Genomic DNA, 17,681 nt, shown 5'->3' on the forward strand with positions numbered 1-17,681 from the left:
AACATGTACAAAATAATCTGTAAGCAGTGAAACATAGATTTCCTGTTGAAGAGAATGAAGGCATGAAGTGATGTTAAAACTGAACTCAATGTTTGTCTTTTTATTTTATTCTTTTTTTAACCTGAAATAAATAACTTAAGTATTCTGGATTGTTGGCGACATCATTTTCTTTTTCTAGAATACAGGCCTTCTCTGCTTGACTGTTTGTGTGGCCTGATTAATTTATCTTCTAAAATTATTTTTGTCTCTTTGATGGTACAGCTGCATGTTTTGACTCCTGCATGTATGTGTGATATGGAACTTCTCTGTGACTCCTGCATCCCTCTCTGCTTTTTGTTGAGATCCTGATACAGGGGTATAAAAATAGTTTTAAGGCAGTTTAATGTCTGTGCTTATGCTGGGGCTGCATTCATTCTGGGAACAAAAAGCCAGAGTGCCCAAAAGGGAGGTAGCAGTCTCCTGGTTTGTTCTTGAGCAATGCACAGAAATTGGACTGAAGGTGATACTATAGAAGAGCTGTGTAATTTTAAGCAAAGTATATTCCAATTCAGCATCCTTGAGGGATGGAGGAGGGTTCGGAGGTAGTATTAAATGTAAAATAAATGGTCATCATGTCTTACAGAGAAAACTTAGAACATTCCTAAAGATTCAGAATGACCAAAAAAGTACCGGAGATGAAATAGTTATGCGTAAACACCTCCAGTATTTTTATGAAAAGTTGCAACTATTTCCAAGGCTCAGTGAATTAGATTAAGTTTAGGTCACTGTTATGGCCACCAGCTGCAAAACAGAGACAGCTGAAAAATGACCTAGTGATTGTATGAACATCCTTCCATATGTTTCTGATTTATAATCAGAATTTTTTAAAGCTGAAGGCATTGCCCTTATTCCTTGCATTTCTGGAAGAGAGAGAAACTCCTTGTATCAGTTACTGTGTTATAAATTAATAAAGTGCATTTTAAAAATGATGCACAATAGCAAACAGAAATCAAACTATGGTTAACAAATACAAATGGTAACTGGAGTAATAGTACTGTCTGCTATTTAACCCAGACCCCTCTGTTGAACATATGTTCTCTTGAACTTTGCCTATATATCATCAGTTATATCCTGAATCAAAAGCCAACCTACCTCAATTTATTAAAATTGCTTAGAATTCCTTCCTGAATTGACATTACTTCTTTATAATGATATCGTCATTTGTTGAGAGCCATTACTATGTCTACAGGGACACTAGGGTCAGGGCTCCAAGACTCATTTGCCTTATATGTATTTTACTTCCATGTTCCTGTTATCTATTCCTTATGTTATTCATAGCATCTACTTTATTTTCTGTATTTATGGCTAATCTTCATATTTATTTATTTTTTCCTTGTGTTGTGCTTTATAATAGGGGAAGGTTGGTTTTTTCTCTGTAGATGATGAATTTATGCAGTGAATGACAAGATTAAGGTATTATTTATTTTCCTTATAAATTAATTAGGTTGTTAGAAATGTAAATTTTTGACAAAATAGTTTAAAACATTGTATGATAAATGTGTGTATTTGTGGAGTTACATAACTTCCAATAATGTATACACAATTTGGTTTATAGCTGAAAAGTTCATACTCTTGCAGTAGTATTGGAAAATAATTGCAAAAACTTTTTGGTGTATAATTTTCTTGTTAAAAAAAATAGTATGTTCTCCTTTCTTGTTTTTCAGATAGGAAATTCCTATGTTTATTGCTTGCAATGATCAAGTTGGGAAACAAAGAAGGAAATTGATTCATATTGTAAGAGTGGGATGTGAATATGTTAGAAGTAGTTAGAAAACTTGAAATGTAAACCATCTGTTTTCTGTAAGGGAGTTTCTTTCCTAATCTATGTAACTTTTGTTATCAGAATACTGAAGTAAGTATTTCAAAAAGTAAGCCTTATAAGTATTAAATACCAACAACAACAAAAAATGGAAAAAGACAAAATATGTTCCCACTGTTTTGAGGCTAAAGGAAGAAATGTAGACAGTTGGATTAAATTACTTTTTCTCTTTCTTTATTTTGATTTTTACAATAGCCTCTTGTGGTATAGACTTTGTGAAAAAAATCTGTTTGTCAGTTTTGTTGTACTTTTGAGAGCTTTAATTTTGTGGATTAAAGATTAGTCATAACTGAATGCTTTCCAGAAATCTGTGAGGCTTTTCCCCTATAGGTTTACATGGGTATGAAAGTGTTCTACAGTGGTCTAACCCAGCCTTGCTAATTTTTATGCACTCTGGATAATGCTGATAATATTTAGCTTAGAGTTCAAGAAGGTTCCATCCTTGTTTACACAGATAAGACTTGGAAAACATCATTTTTCAGAATAGTTTGTCCAAAGCTGAAAGTAGAACTGAGATTTCATTTTTCTCAGTTGCTGTGTTTCTGATTATGTTTTTCTTAGTGTTTTAATTAGGATCAGGAGTGCATTTTTGAAGCAAATCTTCTGATAACCCCAACTTACTGCACGTTGATTCACATCACAGTGCTCTTTGAAGTATCTGGACTATTCTTTTTGGATGTAACAAACCAGAAGATGTATGTATTCAGGGGTGTACCTGATGTGCTGCAGCTGCTAATGGGTTTTAATTAGTGGCTAGGGCTAGTCTGAAGTAAAGCCCCTCTCCCTCAAAAAACAGAGAGTGGGTCTCATGGCCTCATCACAAGTATTTTGCTCTACTGATCCACACTAGTGCTTCACCTTAATTGCTAATGCAGGCACAGTGTTGTAAACCAGATCAGGCTTTGTTTCTGTATTTACTGGCTCTGCTGTAAATAAACTAATTAAGCTGTTTGATACTTGTTAGGTTTTGCTGTTACTGATAAAGTAAGTAGCATTTTAATACATGTTTAGTTCTTAGTTTATGAATCTATTTCCTGCTTAAAAAAGACTATAAAATATTCTGAAAATAAATGCCAGAGCAAACATGAAGCAAATATGTTTTGATACAAAAATCTATGTGGCTATATAGTGGTATAATGTGGTTTATACAGAGCTCCACACTTACACGGCTAGGCTGCTTTGTGTACCTGAATCAGTATGGGTGTCTGTCTGCTACGGAACATGCAGCATTGTAGACCTGCTGTTCCCAAATTTAATGAGCTAGAGTTATATGCCTTGGCATATAACCATAGTTGGTAGTGCTTAAAAAAAAGTTTAAAATTCAACTATATCAAGGCAATAAGCATTTACTAGTAGTGAAGAGCAATACCAGCATGTTACTGTAGCCCAGGATATTGAGGACATAGAAGTCAGTGTGGAATTCAAAATAAAGGTGAGCGTACAATATCCTGTCTCCAGCAATGGCCATAAGCAGATGCTTTTGGAAGACTGAGAATAGGACAAGCATGTACGATTCTTGTCTCATCCTGCCTCCAAATATTCTTCCTTTCTCCAGCTATTTTCAGCTCAACACTTTTGTACCTACTTGTGCTTTGTCTGTTTAACAACCTATAATGGATCTCTTCCAAGAAATACAATTACTTATCCAGTCTTCCCTTGAAACCATGTATAAAATTGCTGCTGCATCCACTGTGTTCAGGCATGCAGTTTAATGGGCTGACTACTCATTGCTTACAAACTTTTGTTTGTCTAGTTTGTATCTGGTACATACTAGCTTCATTTGATGGCTCCTTGCTGCTCTTCTGGAGCAGTTGATCCCTGGACCCATGCTGTCTATGCAACTCATAATTTTGTGGGCATCTCCTATATCTCCCCTTAGTCATCTCTTTTCTGAACTGGTGAGTTCTAGCCAACTCCATGTTGCTTGTAGAGAAGCCACTCCTTACTTTTGGTGACCTTATTACCTTTCTCTGATCCTTTTCTAATTATGCCATATGTGATCCTTTTCTAATTATGCCATATGTAGAGATTATAGCTACCTGAAGGGCTTGGAAATCAATAATGTGTTTAATGTCAGGGTGAGACACGGATTTATAGTGGCATCATCTTGTTTTCTATTTCTCTCTAGTTACTCTCTACATTTGAGTTTCCTTTTTACTGCTACTGGGTACTAAGCCAGTGTTTTCACTGAATTGCGTATTATTACTTCCGAGTCTTGCTCCTGAGAGGTGGTGGTGACATCATACTTCGTTAGTTTTTATGTGAAGCTGATACCATCTTTTCCATGGATATCAGTTTTCATTTAACAGTGTTGAATTTCATTGGCTATTTTAGCGTTCTGAGGTCCTTTTGCAGTCATTCTTCACTGGCACTTAGCAATCTTTGGTATCATCTCACTTCTCAGCCTGATTTGTCTATCTTTTGCAAGTATACTAAATTGAATAAATTCCAGCACAGGCCCTTGGCAAAACTCCCACCAGTGGGCTCCCTCCACAGCAAGACCTGACCATTTATTCTTATGCTGTTTCTTATATTTTATTTGATTTTGTCTGTGCTGTCACCTCTTAATCTGTGATAGCTTAATTTCCTTAAAAGCCTTTCAGAAATTTTTGTAGGCTGTTTGGACCAGGATCTCCCTTTTCCACATCCTTCATGATTCCTTCAGAGAACACCAAGAGATTTGCAAGGTGAAAACATCATGGCTTTCACAGAAGCCATGCCCAGTCTTACTAGACCAAATTGTATTTATCTAGGTATCCATTAATTCTGCACCTTATTATAACTTCTCATTTCTATACTACAGACATAAGGCTAGCAAGTATTTAGTTCCCTGACCACCCTAAAATATTTTTTAAAGAATAGCATTGTATTTGCCACAGATAAGGTACAATAATATTAATTGAATGAAAAGTGAGTTATGATGCTTCTGCTTGTAATACAATTCTCATGTTCCATCTGAATGAGTTTAATGTAATAAGACAGTTCTAAAGTTTTCAATAATTATCAGTTTGACTTATATTTAAACTTTAAAAAATGTATATAGCTAGTTGCTACAAAGTCAGTATCTTTAATTCTACTTTAAAGCTAAACTTTGCTTCATAAATGTTTTTAAAAGCAGAAAGTTTGTGATAACAGATGTAATACTTGTACTATATTTGAGCAGTGTTCTTTTTTAAAGCTGAGCAAGTCTTTCAAAAAAGCCTGTATTAATTTACATTTGCATTTTGTGTACTATTCACTTATACTTAAAATCTGAAATAGATGAAAAGTTATAAAGGTTCCCTAAGGTTAATATGCTACATGTTTATATTAAACTATAAAGTTATAGATATTTATCTTTAAATATATGTGTATATAATGTATATACGTTTTTGGGAAGAGTGTATTTAAATAAAGTAATGAATACATACATATATTCCTCCTTCATGAAGCCAGAGGTACTTAAGGTTTATAAATGTTAATAAACATTTTTTTAAAAAAAAAGGAAGATAAATTCTGCTGCACTGTAAATTTGTGGGGCGACCATAAAATATTTTGCTATGAATATTATATCAGAAAGTAGATAAGAAAAAAGAGAAGGAGAGAAAGAATAGATTTTTTTGAGTTAGTTGACCTAATACCCACAATAATGATAAAATAAATTTTGTATCTACAAATTTTTACAACCCGTTGTTCTTAGACTATATATGTTCTTAAAGGTTATATTCATGGACTTATGAGGAATTTCTTTCCATTAAAAAAAAGTATCATTAAGTATTTTCATTTTGTTTATATTTTAGTTGTTGCAACAGAAACCAAAATATACTAAGATGGGCTTCAAAAAATAACTGAAATTGTAAGAGAAAAAACCAAACCTGTCTGAAACCTTTCAGAAATTCTAATACAAATTTGCTCGCATCATTTTATATAGCCTTTTATTTTTCTGCACTTAAAGTATAGTGTAAAATTGGTAGTATGATGTATGGTTCTATTTCTTGCATTTGTTTTTGTCGTTGAAAATGGTGATTCTTCCTCACTGCTAACAAAGATTTATCAGGAGAAAAGAATTTAATAAAACAAAAGCAGTAAAGTGCCCTATAATATTATCTTACCCTGTAGTTATTTGGATCTGTTTCTAGGCATAAGACATAATAAAAAACTTCGCATAGCTCAGATAGTATATAGTACTTTTCTTTAGGTTGCTTGAAGCAATTTTTGTTCTACTTTGAAGCAGAATATAGCTAATTGGTATTAGCTATGCAGATGGATAGTCTAAATTAATAATTTGAAAAACCTGGAATGCTACTATTTGTATCTGTTCTACTTGATGAACAATTCTAGGAAAAAATTACATTACATTTTTAGGTTCCTTCTAAAATAATACGGACTAAAGCACAGGTAAAATGTAAATACTAATGGTTCAGTTGTATTAATGAACATCCTTTTCCCTGGATCCGAAGACCTTTGATGAAAGGTCATTTATTGCCTATATTACTAATCAGCTAAAATCTTAGAAAGAGTTGTGATAGTTGAGGTACAAGCTAAGAAGTAAATATTATAATACACCTTGGCAGGACACTGCAAACATAATATGAGGAAGATTTGAAACTCAAAGTTTGCGATTTTCCTGTCCAATTAGAAATTGGAAGAAAAAACATCTGTATTTCTGGAAGATGTGGAGGAACCTTGTGGAAGTATTTTTGTGATCTTACCCTCCTATGCTTTTCTCTAGTATGTCTATTTTCTACTACTGTCAGTAGTAGGATGTATAGCTGGACGGATTTTTGGCCTTATCCACTTGTTCCTATTGAGCATGACATTGATTTGTATCTTAGTCATTTTGCGAGTTGGATCACTTTAGAACATAGAAGCTTTTTCAGGTCCATGCTCTTCAGCTTAGGCTGCCCACCCAAGGATGGGTGGGTGTCATCAACCGAAGTTATATATCAGACTGCTATCTAATGCTGAGGTGAGTGCTCCTTGCTCCTAGTATTATGTTTTTTACTATATCAATAATAGGACATTTACCTACACTAAAATCCTGTCTCCACTTTATAGATGTGTCTTAAATAACCCAAGCTATCCAACTGTTCTAAAATGGATATGAATACCCCACAACTAAGGAGAAATTTCCATATATACTCATTAACAATGATTACTTCACTGAAAGTATGGATGGAAGTAGTTGTCTTCTGCTTCATGATCTTCTTCAGTTTCATGATCATGTGTTTCATGATCATCTTCTGCTTCATTGTATTCTTCTGGTGTTAAAAATCTTCGAAACACTGGTGTTCTTAGCCGAGTTGACTTGTTGACATTAACATTTTGTTCACCATAATAAATGGTTCGAATGTGAGGGAAGCAAAAGAATGCATATGTGCTTATTGGAATCGTAAGCTTATTTTGGTCCACCCGTATATAGGTTAATTGGTTGGTGTTCATTGGATCAATAGATGGACACATCAAAGTAACATTTATGACTGTAAGAGAGAGAAAAATATTAATTAAAATACAGAAAATAGTTATATTTAAGACCTATTGCGAAAGTGAAACTTATGTTTTGAAATTTGAAATGGAAAATAGTTTTGTGGTACACAGTATTAATATCCTTCCCTGTGTTCTAAATTGATTTTGTAAATGACAGTGGTAACAATTTTGGGGTTTGCAAAGTATAAGGTTGTGGAGTAAAGAAAAAATAAATGACTACCACTACAATTTGTAATTACTATTTTATGCGAATGGAATATTTTCATAATTCCTTTTCTCTGTATGTTTCTATCAATTGCCTAATCAGAAGCAATTTTCAGAAAGGTTTGTAGCTTGCATATAAAAAACTGGTATTAACTTTTACAGAAAATTGCAAATTAGGGGTAAAGTGCAAAAATAAAATCTTTTCTGATTTCACTGGTTTGGTCTCAACTAACTGAGGATGTGTTCACACTGCATCTTGAAGAAGATGGGATGATATTCTTCCTGCACTGTAAGCTGATCAAAAGCTACATAGCTGCATTTGCTCCTGAGAAGTACAGTGTGTATGAACTCTGAGTCAGTGCTACATTAACTGCTTAGTTCAGAACACTAACAGCTCAAGCTCACCTCTCTGCAAAGGACATCAGAGTACCGCTTGAACAACATGCAAATTTGGATGACTGCTGGATTCTATGCTTGCTTTATACATGACCTAACTGAGAAGCTGTATGGTGGCAGGTCCTCAAAACCAAGGATGCAACAAAAGAGATGTCTCTCATAGTTTTTGATTTAGGCTAAAAGTTCTCAATTCTGGATGGAAAATACTCCGAACTCGCCCCCTCCCACAACCAATGCCAAAGTCCACTAAGTTTTTTTGCTTTTAAAGAATTACAACCATCAACATACTTTCAATGTCATTGCCTTCAATATACAAATGCTGCAAACTTCTTGGAATATAGAATACTTGTTTCAATTTGTTATGTCCAAGATTAAGTTCTAGAAGGTTAGGTAGATTAAAGGTGTTGCGTGGAATGTTCTGCAGGTTATTGTGAGACATTCTTAGAGCAATGATTTTTGGAAGTCTGTTGAAATAGTTTTCTGGAATATAAGAAATGGAGTTATTTTCAAGAGAGAGGTACATAAGTGATGATGGTAGATCAGGAGGCATAGTCTGTAATTTGTTGTTGCATAAGTTGAGCTGCATCAAATTTTTCGTGTTTGAAAAGGGTTTTCCTTTGAGTACTGAGTCGTCAAGAAAGTTATTGCAAAGGTCAAGCATGGTTATGTTAGGTAATCCTTCCAATGCATTTCCAGGTAACCGAGAAATCTTATTGAAACCAAGGAGGAGTCTCTCTAGAGAGCTGGGGAGTGGGAATGGAAATTCCTCGAGTTCATTATGTTGTAAATGAAGTTGCACTAAGTTTGAAAGTTTGGCAAAAACACCACGGTCAATCATGTTAAATTTAATTTTGTTGTGGCTGAGGTTTATTTCCCTTAAGAAGGTAACATTAGTGAATGGTCCTGCAGGCACAGCTTCAATATCATTGTTTTGCAGATAAAGTTGTTGGACGTGACTAGGGATATTTGGTATTGTCTTAAGTTTACGGTGATCACAGTACATTGATAACGGAAAAGCTGGGGGACAAAAGCATTCTCTGGCGCACTCAACTGGAAAAGGAAAGCGGGGAACTTCAGCTTCTGTATTTGAATTAAAATTAAAGTAATATGGACGTTGATGATCTGGCTCCCCATCATATTCATCCTCAAAATCATAGTCTTCATATTGACAAAAGACCATAGCAGTCCAGAGTAGGTGAATGATTGATAGCTGGCTCAGAATCCCCATATTTAAATTTGTATCTTGTATCCTGTTGATGAGAAGGAAAAATAAGTTTATTAGATAGTCATAAAGTAAATCACCTATAAGTTTCAGTTTTAAGAAGAAGCAATGTAAAGTAAGTACAATAATGCATTTTTTTGGCAACACTGTCAGTGACATTATTAGCAAAAACAAGTTTTAATCTGTATTTTCCAAGAAAACAGCCATAAACAAATACACTGTCCTTGAAGTAAACTTAAGTTTTCTTGTCTGACTTCAGACAAGGAACAGCTTTCTACCTGTGCTGTGCCTGTTACTGAAGGATGCCATAACAGTTGGGAGTAGAAAAAAATCCCAGTCTTCATTCCTTTCTCACTTTAATTTATTACAGAGAAGTTGCAAAAGGACTTTATATATAAAGTGGTATAGTCTGGGGTTTCTGGGGGATATTTGAGGTGTTGCATTCTTTCCAGTGCAATGGGCTAAGCATCAGCCTTATGTCCTGGTTTCAGCTGAGTTAATTTTCTTTATAGTAGCTAGTATGGGGCTATGTTCTGGATTTGTGCTGAAAACAGTGTTGATAATAGAGATGTTTTAGTTGTTGGTAAGTAATGTTTGCACTAGTCAAGGACTTTTCAGCTTCCCATGCTCTGCCAGGTGCAGAAGTTGGGAGGGGACACAGCCAAGATAGTTGATCCAAACTGACCAAAGGGCTATTCCATCCCATATGATGCCATGCTAAGCATATGAAGCTGGAAGGGGAGACGTTCGGAGTGATGGCGTTTGTCTTCCCAAGTAACCATTATGCATGATGGAGCCCTGCTTTCCTGGAGATGGCTGAACACCTGCCTGCCCGTGGGAAGTGGTGAAGGAATTCCTTGCTTTGCTTGTGTGTGTGGCTTTTGCTTTACCTATTAAGCTGTCTTTATCTCAACGCACGAGTTTTCTCATGTTTACTCTTCTGATTCTCTCCCCCATCCCACCGGGGGGGGAGTGAGCGAGCGGCTGGGTGGTGCTTAGTTGCTGGCTGGGGCTAAAGCACGACACCTTACAAGTCAGTTTTAAATGGGTGCAGATGGAATTCCTGAGCAACGTTTCTTCCTCAGGCCTTTAGAAACACATAGATAGCCTTATTAAACTCAGTCAAGATGAAAACTTTTTTTGCAAATGTATTAGTTATTCTCACTATGAACTTGCACTGCACAAATGGTGCGTGGTCAATATCACAGAATCATAGAGATGTTGTCTGGAAGGGACTTTTGGCAATCATGTAGTCCAGTCTGGTGCTCCAGTTGTTTCCATCTCCAGCCGTAGATTAGATCAGCCTAGACTTTGTCTGGGTGAGCCTTGAAAATCTTCAAGGGTGGAATTCCAGCATCTCTCTAAATAACCCAAGTTAGTGTTGTACTACACTCCTCGTGAAGAAATTTGCTAGTCTTACTAAGCATCCAAGCCATGGCTTATGTCTGTTGTCCTTGGTTTTAAACAAAGTTATTTTTGTTAAAAATATATATTCTCAACTAAGGTGAGGTAAGTGCAGGATTTTTTCTGTAAATAAAACAGTGAAATAGATTACTTTGAAATATTGTATTTTGTGTAAAATAGAAATTGACATGGCATTGGTGATTGTACGTTCTGTGGCATTTTATGTTGTCTTTCTATTTTCTGCAAAACATGGCTGACAGTACAATGCATTAATGATAAATTTTCTGTTGCTCTCATTTAATTAAATAAAATACAATTCAACCATTGTGTACTGCATATCATGTAAAATCTTCATTGATAAAAAGATTTCTTTATAGTCTTCCAATGCTTCTGTAATCATATGTTCTTTATAGACATGAACTAATTTACCTTCAAAGTACCCTTCCGAGGTGAAACACTGTTGTTGTGAAAAACAAATTACTTTGCATGTCAAATTTCTGATGCTCAAAGCCAGACTAACATTTAGAGCACTTTATGCAGTTAGAGGAACACTATTATTTGTCAGAATTCAAGTTATGAGTCATGTCAAGCTGTTCAACTTAAACAACAGATGAGTCAAAATGTAACATTGCAGGTCAAAGCACGTAAGTAATGGGGAATTTTAAGAGACTTCGCTCAGTATAGTGTGGGAACCCTGAGGCAGAGGAAAGCAGATATTCTTGGGGGGTTTTTATAATGACATTCATGTTTCTTAATAAGGGGACTCTCTTCTTTGTTTTCTTTATGCTCTTAATATTTTTTTTACCAAACAATTAAGCAGTAACAAAGGAGATGAGACTTACAAATGCTAATTTCCTATGCTTCATAGTGGTGATTGATTCCTAATGCATGATGTATTCTACAAATTGAACGAGACAGAGTGAATCCTAAGGAAAAAAGTAGTAACGATCATGGAATTTAATACATCCTCATTATCTTCCTGTGTTGCACACAGCCTGTATGTGATAATGGCTGGGTGAAATACTTTGTGGTGTTGTCTAACTTGCATTTCTAACTTCGTATCATTTGTATTTGAATGCTCCTTTAATCAAGTTTCATAACTGATTAAAATCTTAAAAACAGGTTTGGATGGAGTCAGTTGTTTGGAACCACACTGTAGGTAGGTTCTCAGCAAAGCCGGGATCTCCATATCCCTACAGCAGCATCAGATGTCTGAGCTAATCTAAGTAAATGCAGAAACATGTCCACACAGTTAGCAGCCTTGCACTACAGGCATTGTATAATTGCACTATGCTGATAAACTTTGCAGGCGCTTGCTGGGTTGAGAAACAATACTGTGCTTCAGGAGGAATTAATTGATTTTCAGATTTCAGGCAGTGTATATTGGGAGAATACCTTATTACCATATTTCTAACTTCTAGTGAGACCTGGTGGTGTCGACCTATATAAAATCTGTCTCTAAATGCTATGACTTGGTTTTGTTTTTTGTGAACAGATCCTTACACAATCTGTCCCCCATGCTTATTTCATGTTCTTGGCTTCCTTTTGATTCTTGTTACTCTCTCTCAGTTTCAGTCCAGAACTTCAGCTTCATGTTCTGGTTCTATTCTCTCAGCACTTCTAGGTGTCACAAAATTTCCAATTAATAATTTTGGCTCTTGGTGCCACAATAGACCTTAGAAACCAGGAGGAACAACTCAGAAAAGTCCTGCTCAGTTTGAGGAAAAAAGCTTACTCAGGCCTTCATGCAATTGATCCACTTGCCAGGTAGATGATGTAAAGAGAACTATCATCACTTCAGATAGAATGATAAGTAATAGGTACCAAAGTCTCTTGCTGGTTTTACGGAGGGAGAGGAGCTGGTATTCAGGGGGATTTTTTTTTATACCTTGGCTGTAGTTGAGTACATTTTTGGTAGAATAGTAACTGTCCTGCCAGGCTTGCAAGTCATGTCTCAAAGCACTGAGATACTAATGCTTCTTCATGAAATATTTCTAAGAACTTGACTAGCTTTAAAACAAAGAATCATGTCAGGTGAAACTTGATAATGGGGGATGCAAGTCAGATGCACACAGTATGATAAACTGCATACTTACGAAGCTGAAAGAAAACAGAAAATCTTAAAAGCATGCTTCTCTACCATCTGAATAAACTCAAAGCTTAGTGACTGTATTTGTAAGCAGTTTACTAGCTGAAAGCTCAGAATTATATAACATGCATGAATCACTCTTAACTGCAAAAATAACACAATCAGTTCATTTTATTCCTGCTTACCAAGAAAACTTACTCTTTGGAAGTCTGTGAAGCTCAAGTTGTAGAGGGCAGCAAGTTATTGTGCTGGTGAAATCATCTGAGAAATAGTCTAACACAGCTGGAGGAACAAAAGATCTCTCTAAGCCATATTTTGTGGTGAGGAGCCTTGTGGGAAGGCAAAGCAAAATAATAGCCTTAGCCCCTCTTCTGATTTGCCAGTTAAAAAAAGTTTGTGCCACATCATCAGTTACTGTAGATGTTGTGTTAAAATCACTCCTTTTGTTAAAATAACTTCAAAATTATTTGCAAGATTCTTTCAGTGTTACCAGTTCCTATTAAAAAAAAAAAAAATTGAGAGAGTAGGACTTCAAAAAAATATTTCAGAGGTCGTTAGTTCATAGTGCGGTTTCAACTACAGTGATTCAGTTACGCAAAGGATTTGTTCTCTGGAGGATGAAGTTAAGAAACAGTAAAAAATTAACCTTATCAAAATTGAGGGAAAACATGTGCTACAGAAAAGCTCTTATGTACATCTTCCATTTTATACTTTTTTTTCCCTCCACAATCCATATTTCCTGTTTCCTTCCTGCAAAGTAGTTGTGCTATACAGTGCTGTTGGTATGATGATGTGCTTCTCAGTGTTTTAAAGCTGTAGTTCAGGATTCACAGTAAGTTTCCAACATGTTTTTGGAAGTTGTATAGAAAGAGCATAAGTCTTCCAATGAAAAAGACAAGTATGACATGAGATATAAACCATTTTACTGAATAAAAATATTTTTCATAGCTTTTAGGAGGGAGGGAAAAAAGCATGGCTATCTGCTTTTGCTGCTATATGGTACTTAAATAACTGTGATACATGCAAAAAGTGGAAAAAAAGGACAATTTTTTTGTTGAAGTGGGACGCTGTTCTGGATTAATTGTATGATTTATCAAAAGCATTTAATTATGCTTTTGGTTTGGTAAAAGCATAATCTATTCTATTCACATAATCTATTCATTTCAAAACTTATTCACAAGGAAGAATCTGGTGCTTAAAAAAGCATAAGTGCCTTAGAGGTATATTTGAGAAAATAATGCAATAGTAAGGTTTACTACTTTTTTTTGTCTTTCAGCTTCCTGAAGCTGATGATTTGCTTGACCTTTTCAAGTTTCCTCTGTAATATTGAGGTCAAGAACATTGTTTAAGAAGATAAATCATGCATGATTCTAACATTTGGGATATAAAGAAAAAGCACCAGAAGCCATGAGCAAAAATAATATTGTAGGAGTTGGTAATACTGGAACTAAAATAAAGCAGTCATGTATTTATGTAGAGAATACAGAATATAAGGGAGAGTTTACCACTAAACCCAAATAATACTAAACAACAGAGGTAATTTTTTAAATAATTAAAATACATTCATAATGATGAGTGAAAAAACCCCACCAAGTCTGTTATGCCAGTTAGTAAAATGTTATTTGCTGATACAAAGTTTGTGGTTTTTTTAAGCACAAGACAAAGAATATGGTGGAAATCTTTGGAAGCTCTGTTATATTAACAGTTCTAAATAAAACATATGCAAAAATTAAAACTATTTTCTCTAAAGATAAAAATTGGACCACATTAGAATTTTAATTTCATACCTGATATTTTTCTATCGTTTTCAACTATGGATTGTGTCCCAAATCCTCTTAAACTATCAGGAGACTTAGAATCTCATGATGCATTTAAAAATCCATGGTGGCAGAGCAAAAGAGTCTGTCCTTTTTAAAAATTGTAGCAAAGCTCTTGATTTAAAGCATATTTAGCTGCAGAAGATGATGCAGATCTCGCCATGGGATATAATAAGACTCAGTTCCTTTTTTGTTGCATGAGCTATCTTGGATGTAAACAAGTCTATACTTTGTGATCTTGGTCAAGTTGTGTGGTTGGATCTTCTCTTAGTTTTGGTTTGAGGTGTGGTAGGAATTTCTTTACAAGGAGGATAATGAGAGGATTAAATTTAACATCATTCATGTAAGACTTCTTGTTTCAAAGGCTGTGACAAATCTATTAAAGTTTTTAATGTGTTTTGGTTTTCAGTTTTAAAAAAATGTGTTTCATAAGGACTTATTTTTACTGTGGAATTTGTAAATTTTTTTTCATCATTTTATTTATGCAATTGTGATGCGAAGCGAGATGTATATCAAGCTAGAAGTCAAGGTTGGCTTGAAGCTGATTTATTTTCTTAAGCCAAACTTGAACAGATCCTTTTTGTAAATTAAAATGTTTGGAATTTTATCATCTTCATTAACTGTATTCAACTTATGAGACTTGTTAACTTTTTCAACTTTGGTTCTGAACTGAAGGCTTAAGAAAGGAGACTGTTCTAATATTTTGTGATTTTAGGTTTGTTTAGCTAGTTGAGTAAACTTAAATCTGAAATTTCTGAATTTTAGCCAGAATATTCATAGAATAAGTAGAGAAGATAACCAGTGGCACTGAGGTGAATGGGATTGGCCCTTTTGTAAGAAGGAATAAATTATACTGTTTGGCCTTTTCTCTATATTTGCCATTTTACTGTAAAAGATTCGTGGGTTTCTTTGGGTTCCCCCCCCCCCCAACTTATGATGGTCCATATGAAGCCTAGAGAAAGGAAAAAAAAAAGGTGCATATTGTTCATAGAGGATTAAAGGAAATCAAATGAAGCTAAGCTGTGGAAGTTAGAACTGACAACTGTCTTGGAAGCAGAATTAGAAAGTTCTTCAGCTACAGTCTGGTCCTGCTATCAGAGGTCTGAAGAAAAGCCCTAAAGCTCAAAATTTTAAAATCCTCAGTTGACAACTTTGAAGGAATTCTGTGTTTTAGATAAGAATTGGTGATGTTAGTTTGTTACTGTAAGTGATTGCACAGTAGAAAAGAGAATGCATGATCAAATGTAATGAGGAAGTTTGAATGTTGTAATTTGGTTTCCCTATAAAGCCTGTGGCTTTCAGAAGTAAGAAACAGCCTTAGGCATGTATCATCTAGACTGGGCTGCACTTCAAAGTCAGATTGTAGGCACAGAAAATGCAGATATAAAACTCTTTGCATCTTAATTTCTAGGTCTTAACTGTCAGTCCACAAACACTCTCAGCAGACCACCTGCAGCCTGTATGACTCTCGTATGTGATCTGCAAAGGCACTTCTTATTTGTGCTTTATCAACAAAAGTAACCAATTATCAAGACTGTAGTGGCTGCTGGATTTATTTATCTTGTGCCAGAACTAACCTGAAAATTCAGATACTGAAGTGTAGAGCTCTCAGCAAATCAAGATACTGAATTGCTTGATCTTGCAGAGCCTCCAGCCCAGCCAGAGCCCAGAGCACTCAGTTAATAATAGCTCTTACAGACTTCATGTTATTCTGCTCTTCAGCGGAAAGTCATTCTAGGAGCATTTCCCTGTGTGAATATGCATTTTTAAAGGTCGTGGAAAAGGGGCCATCAAATCATATCAACAATTCTGCAGAGCTGAGACAAGACCCAATCTGTTTAAAAAAAGGAAAGGAAGACAGAGCTGTGCCATGTGTGGGGCTTACCGTTGCCTCTGACCTGAACCTTGTTGTGTGGTCTCTACTTATTTCCTATTTAGTAGGTGGTATTACAAGAACAAAACTCTGGCAACCCTCATCTTAGGCAGCCTGTTTTATATCTGTTGCTTTGTTTTTCTAGGAGCTACTAGGAAGAACACGTTGAGCAACTGCAAACAGTTGAGTTTACAAAAAGTGTATTTGAAAAATAATTCCTAAGATTTGCTAGACTGTAGATTTTGCATGTATTGGTCAAATGATACTCTGAACTAACTTTCTTCATTGACTCTTCTAATCAAAGGCTGGTTGATTTTTATCAGTCTATTATAACTTGAGTATGCATCCTACAACTATGAATTTAAAGAGGAAATTAAAGATGTTTTTGTGTAGGTTTTATGGGTGCATTTCAAGAATGTGCTTTTCAGGTGACCATGCAGTCCTGAAAGAATGCAAAAACCAAAAGTTGTCCTAGATTTTTACTAGAAATCAGTATAAGTTAGTGGGTATCCTAAGCCCTGTGATGGGTTCATTGGGTGCTTATTATCATTCTGAAATATAAGCATCTCTTCCTCTCATCTATGCTGTGGGATATGGAGCTTTTTTTTCTCTGTATCTTCTCTACTTCCTCCACTTATGTGGATTTGCTGATTCTGAGTTGAATAACATCCCCTCTCTTTTTGTTCTCCCTTCTTCCTGAGCATTCCTTTACTTATTGAAATTGTTGAATTTTTCTCACATTCTACTTTTTCTGTATTTCTGTATTTTTCTTATTTTGTATTTTTAATCTGTATACTTTTTGTGGTTTGTTTGTTTGTTTGGTTTTTAAACCACACCTTTGATATTACTAGTTAACAAATGCAGCTACGTTTGGATCTCGAAGACTGATCCTGGTATAGAACAAATGACTGAGAGCAAGAGCTTATTGGCCTTGTAACGTGGGAATTAATATAATCCCAATTGTGGAGTAACTTCTGCTAATAAACAGTAATACACTGAGTTTTTAGAGCAGAATTCACTAGAAGCATCTATACAGCTAGAAGTAATACATTAGGAAGTCCTGGTCTCATTAGATGATTGGTTGAACATGCGCAATGAACAATTTGTATTGCAATTTGTTTTGCTTCATAAGCAAAAGCTAAGTATCACCTCCTGGCATGTTCAAATTTGTAATACTGAAGCTTTTTGAATGGAAGGGTGGGTGTGAGTTTTTTGCTATCAATATCAATTTACAGTAATGGATAATTGACTTCGAAAGACTAAAAAGAGGAGGGTTGTAACTTTTTTCTGAATGTATTGCTGTGTTAGAAACATTAGAAGACTGTAATACTGTATTGGGGGGGTTACTTTTT

The 17,681-nt window shown here is 35.2% G+C and overlaps 2 protein-coding genes across 3 annotated transcripts in view; one reads left to right on the plus strand and one right to left on the minus strand.

Annotated features, from left to right (window-relative positions):
- Positions 1-17,681, plus strand: part of CENPP (centromere protein P) — a 153,260-nt gene that overhangs the window by 35,680 nt on the left and 99,899 nt on the right. The window lies entirely within an intron of this gene.
- OMD (osteomodulin) lies at positions 1,734-13,046 on the minus strand. Of its 2 annotated transcripts, none has more exons than XM_072875986.1 (3): positions 12,825-13,046; positions 8,213-9,174; positions 1,734-7,317 (listed from the first exon to the last, which is right to left on the minus strand). In XM_072875986.1, the coding sequence occupies exons 2-3, from the start codon at positions 9,150-9,152 to the stop codon at positions 6,998-7,000; spliced, it is 1,260 nt and encodes a 419-aa protein (XP_072732087.1). In that variant the 5' UTR covers positions 9,153-9,174; positions 12,825-13,046; the 3' UTR covers positions 1,734-6,997. The 2 variants fall into 2 exon arrangements, with proteins under 2 accessions (XP_072732087.1, XP_072732086.1); XM_072875985.1 differs by having other exon boundaries at positions 12,838-13,044.

The sequence above is a fragment of the Ciconia boyciana genome, chromosome 11 (genome assembly GCF_034638445.1).
Source record: "Ciconia boyciana chromosome 11, ASM3463844v1, whole genome shotgun sequence".
Lineage (NCBI taxonomy): Eukaryota > Metazoa > Chordata > Aves > Ciconiiformes > Ciconiidae > Ciconia > Ciconia boyciana.

Coding starts and splice junctions, on each gene's coding strand:
- OMD (XM_072875986.1), bottom strand. CDS start 9,152: ATGGGGATTCTGAGCCAGCTATCAATCATTCACCTACTCTGGACTGCT. Junction 7,318..8,212: donor TGAAGGCAATGACATTGAAA/GTATGTTGATGG, acceptor TCTCTCTTACAG/TCATAAATGTTACTTTGATG.